This window comes from Benincasa hispida, chromosome 2 (assembly GCF_027475165.1).
Source record: "Benincasa hispida cultivar pf3 chromosome 2, pf3_genome.v1.1, whole genome shotgun sequence".
Classification (NCBI taxonomy): domain Eukaryota; kingdom Viridiplantae; phylum Streptophyta; class Magnoliopsida; order Cucurbitales; family Cucurbitaceae; genus Benincasa; species Benincasa hispida.
Genome location: NC_143479.1, coordinates 17,054,148 through 17,058,998, shown reverse-complemented (window position 1 = coordinate 17,058,998; position 4,851 = coordinate 17,054,148). Strand labels below are relative to the sequence as shown.

At 32.2% G+C, this 4,851-nt stretch overlaps 1 protein-coding gene across 1 annotated transcript; it reads right to left on the bottom strand.

The window, feature by feature from the left end:
• Positions 1 to 2,906: 2,906 nt before the first annotated feature.
• Positions 2,907 to 4,605, bottom strand: LOC120072197 (xyloglucan endotransglucosylase/hydrolase protein 22-like). The gene is made up of 3 exons (XM_039024603.2): positions 3,981 to 4,605; positions 3,696 to 3,889; positions 2,907 to 3,539 (listed from the first exon to the last, which is right to left on the bottom strand). The coding sequence occupies exons 1-3, from the start codon at positions 4,248 to 4,250 to the stop codon at positions 3,146 to 3,148; spliced, it is 858 nt and encodes a 285-aa protein (XP_038880531.1). The 5' UTR covers positions 4,251 to 4,605; the 3' UTR covers positions 2,907 to 3,145.
• Between the last annotated feature and the right edge of the window lie 246 nt (positions 4,606 to 4,851).

The window sequence follows — 4,851 nt, the reverse complement described above, 5'->3', positions numbered from 1 at the left end:
AAAGTTTGTTATTTTAACAAATTCCACCCAATTCAAGTTAGTAGACCAAACTTATAACTTTCTATTCATAAGTCTAAGTATAAAAGAATGTGTTTTTATTAGTAACGGATCCAAAATTTTGTTTAATAATTATGATATTATGTTAGTTTTATGTATATCAAGAACCTAAAGTTGAAGAAGACTCAAACGTAAATTTAGATAAATTTTTTTTTTTTTTTAACTATTATACCAAATAGAAGCAGCCCCCAAAAGCAAAAATGTAGTTGTTAACTTCATTACCTTTTGGGTTCTTTGTTGAACAGCTTCCCGACTTATAATTAACTGTACAACATAAAAGCATTGGATTTCGTGTGGAACCCATTAAAGTGGAGCATTGAATAGACAGAAACATTTGATAAAGAAAATAGGAGTTGAGCAATATATATTTGTAATTTTGTGTCGGTGTTTTGTTGGGAATAATTGAATTTTAATTAATTAATTTTTGTGTGGGCGAGCGGGAAAGGATGAAAAGATGAGGAATTGGGAGGTTCATATATCAACATCTTTGTGTTCAGTATCTATGGACCAGAAAAGAGAAGCATCCCTGAATCTACATCCCACAATTATTATAAACTCACACCTTTCTTATTCATGCATTTCAATAATTCTATTTATTACACGATCTCGACCTCAAAATTCGAATCTATTAATCATCTAATGACGTGTCAAAATAAGAATAGAATAAGTATATACTACAATAACACTAGAAATTTTCCTTCTATGATTATCACTATAGGAAGAATTTTTAGTACCACGAGAATATCAATTTTACATTAAAAATTAGTCTTTAATATTATTAGAGCTTCACAATATTTTTATTGAAAATCAAATGGTTAAAAATAAACCTTTAGTTTTTCTTGAAGAAATATTTCTAGATTCATGTATTTTTTTTACATATTTTTCCAAATAATGCTGTGTATTTTATCAGCATGTTAATTTTAAGAGCATTATTATTATTTTTTTTTAACATAACTTTTTTTTTCAGGCAGATTGAAAACAATAAAAATGGCAAATAAATCTTTTTGAAAAACGCCAATTTCTCCACTGTTATAATCAGATTATTCCCCGAAAATATCTAGTAAGAGTCTAGGAGATAAGAAAAATACAATGACCATGCCGCAGTCACGTGACTCCATGTCTACCTGACAAAATTAATCGTCCAACGTAGACCTTATAATTGTGGGGAGACATTATAATTTATATTTAATGATAAACATAAAGGATTTTGAAAATCTAGAGATATCATATTAAAATGCTTTCACGACAATCTTATACTTTTTACACTTTTTCAATTTAGTTTCGTGTCCATATTGCCCCCATTTTAATTCTAGACTTTCATTTAAAAAAAAAAAAAATTGTTATATCTTTTAATACTACATTTAATAAAAATACACAAATCTCTTTCCAAGCTGCTCGTCTTTTAGATGGAGTCCCTCTTCTTCAAGGACTTAGTTAGAGAACTTGTACCAATGTGAGTTGAATTGGGTACACCACGAAGTATTCAATACGACCAAACAAACAAAATGTTGCTATTGAAACCATTATTTTAACACTTACTTGGAAAGTGTACAATATGTGACCACGCAGGTGTAGCACCTAAAGTTCTAGAGTTTTTACTAGTAAATTCAACTTAATTATTACTCTTTTAGTAAAACTGTACGAATTTGATAATAAAAGAACTCAAGATCGGTCTTAACTTCTTCTTTTGGATGAGCGGACTTTCAATGTGTCCTTAAATTTGGACCTTTATCTTAAACGAGTTTCAATAAAATTTATAATATATTTATTTACTTATTTTGAAATTAAAAGATAAAATCGATATATCCCCTTCAAAAAGAAACTCAACATACACCTATCCTCTTATAAATTATTTAGATTGACATAAAATTCAAACCGGAGTTCTGAATTTAAAAAAGAAAATTGGGCAATGATTTGTGACGGCTGGTAACAAAAAAGAAAATTGGATTGACATGGTGAAGTTTTAGTACCCTTAAATTCCCAACACATCTCCAATTGTTTCTGACATATTTTCCTGGATGTCTGGAGAAATTCATTTTTATTCGTAGTTGTAAATTTTTTTTCACCATCTTTTTAATATTCCTAGCTACAAATTATATTATATAAAAGAAAAGAAAAAAAAAAAAAAAATCAACTGAGTCGGCTAAGACGTGGAGCATCCGTGTCAATTTGGTGAAAGTTTTTCCTCAATTCAATCAAAATTTTCTTAATTCACTTACTAATTTCGATTAAAAAAATTGGAAAAAGACAAATTTGATTAATACACACCAATTAACACATGGAATAAATGTGCTACGGTTTAATTTTAAATTTTAAGTTTGATTTGAATTTAGTCTTTTAACCTAAATTTTCTACTAAATAGCCACTTTCCATCCATAATGTTATTAATTAATTTTTAAAAAAATATATATAATTGAAGAATTTCGTTATCTATCATCACGTGAAATAATTTTTTTTAAACTTCATTGAGTAGTAAAAAATCTAAATTAAAAAAATTGAGTCAAAACTCATAGGTCAAAAATAAAGTTATAGCATTTAGAATATGCCAAATAAAAACTTGAGCTCAATAAAAATTTATTCCAAAATCACTCTTTTGTTATTATGTGATTCTATGATTTATGTGGCATTACGTGGTTTTCACCCAATCTTAAATTTAAAATTTTTAAATGAAGGATTAAATAGTTATAAAAGAAATTGAACTACGAGTTCTCTACTTTTAACCCATCTTAAATTTAAAAATTTTAAATGAATGATTAAATAGTTATAGCAAAATTCTCTATGGAAAGTAGATGAATTAAAATAGTATTTAGAACTAAACAAATGACAAGAAGATAGAGCCAAAATTAATATTTTGGTGGGATAAAAAAGCAACTGACAATTATTTATTATTGATTTTTCCCAAATAGGAGTAAAGTTGGAAAGAAAACATAACACCTAAACATAGCCATGCAAAACCAGATATACATATTGTTATATACAAATACAACAATACTATATTATTAATTTATTAGTAACCAAGTATTAATAAAATATGCAAATTTTGTACGGCAATGAATGCCAAATGTGCAATGTGAGTGAAGGACCAAATTTAAGCGAGAGCACACTCCGGAGGGTAGCCTTGAGGAAATCGTTTGGCGTCACTGCAATAATTGTATATCATGTAATTCCTCTGAACCCACTTCATCCTCTGTTGTCGAGTAATATCCAGATTTTCCGACAGCCATCCTTTGCCGCCGACATTCGCGTCAGACGAACACGACGACACCCCCGCCGACCAAACACATACGTCGGCGTTAAAGTTTCTGTACGACGCTGTGAATGGAGCATGAGACCAATCTGTCTTCACTAGCCCTCCTCTTGTCGCCCAGTCGTCGGCGTTCCACAGGCTTGAGTACAGTCTCATCGGCTGTTTTTTCGGAAACAGAACGCCAGAGGATTCGTGGTTCTTGAACTCTCTGATCGGCGTCCCGTCCACCGAAAAGCTGTCAAACCAACCAAAACAAACAGATTTTCAGATTCTAGGCTGCATCAAAGGTTATGCTATAGAGACATAATTCCATTTTTTTGCCGCATGACACATAGTTATTAAGTGCTGTTCCAAGTTTTTTTCAATTAGGATCGATTGGATTGATTCTTACATGATTCCCTGTGGATTCCAGAGGATTGAATAGGTATGGAAATCGGAAGTGGGATCAAACCAGAGGTGGAATTGTTGTTCTCTGTCGCCTTTGCCTTGAGTGTAAACATTGGTATGAAGAGTATAAGGATCACCGCTGAGATTGCCCAAGAATTCAAAGTCTATCTCATCCCACGTCGAGCCTTGGGATTTAAGCTAAAAAAGAACAAGAAAAGAAGAAAATGAGCAAGTAATAAACTAAAAAAAGATGCAGGTAATATGTAATATATGTGGTAAAGTGGCGTACATAGTAAGTGGTGACAGTGCCAGCAGAGTTTCCAGGGACAAGTTTAAGTTGCATATCAATTTTACCATAAAGGTAAACATTTTTGGACTGAAAGCCAGAGCCAGAGCCACGGTCTAGAGAAAGAGTGAGAAGTTCGCCGTTATTGAGAATATTGGCACGGCCATTGCCCCAAGTGATTTCAAAATCTTGGTAAAAGTTACCACAGAAAACAGAGGAAACAGAGAAGAGAGACAGAAAGAATAAGAGAGACGAGAAAGGAGGAGGAGCCATGAGGCAGTTGTGTATGGTTTCAATAATTGGGGAAGAAATTAAAAAAGAAAGAGAAAAGGAAGTGAAGTGGTGAGCGTGGGGAATTGAATTGAATTATTATTAGTGTGTGTTGGAGTTTGGGGAGAGGGAGAGGAATTATTTATACAAAGAGAATGGGGATAAGGAAGGGGAGAAGGTTGCGTGTACAGAGGCAAATTGTGGGGCAGCAACTGGGGGAAGTAAGAGCTGGACACAGATGGCAATGAGAGTGGGACTGCATGAATTTTTGAATTTTGGATTCTGATATATGTACATCCCAAGCAATTGACACCCCAACCTCTTCACTAAATTACACACCCGCTATCAATTTCTTATTGCAAAAACCATGAGATTTATTGGATAAATAGGCTACTGCTCTTATTATTAATTAATCTCCATACCAAATTTTATGTCATCAAATATGATATTAATATTGATAAAGTTTATTGGGAACTGTCCAAAACTACAAACAGGCCCAAGCTCATAGAGTACCCAAAGGATGATGCATAGAGGGAATGTGCGTCAAACAAAAATGTCAATATCTCTGAATTTGGGTTATCAATCGAGTCAATAAATATATATC

Coding starts and splice junctions, on each gene's coding strand:
- LOC120072197 (XM_039024603.2), bottom strand. CDS start 4,250: ATGGCTCCTCCTCCTTTCTCGTCTCTCTTATTCTTTCTGTCTCTCTTC. Junction 3,890..3,980: donor GCACTGTCACCACTTACTAT/GTACGCCACTTT, acceptor GTTCTTTTTTAG/CTTAAATCCCAAGGCTCGAC. Junction 3,540..3,695: donor TGGAATCCACAGGGAATCAT/GTAAGAATCAAT, acceptor TTGGTTTGACAG/CTTTTCGGTGGACGGGACGC.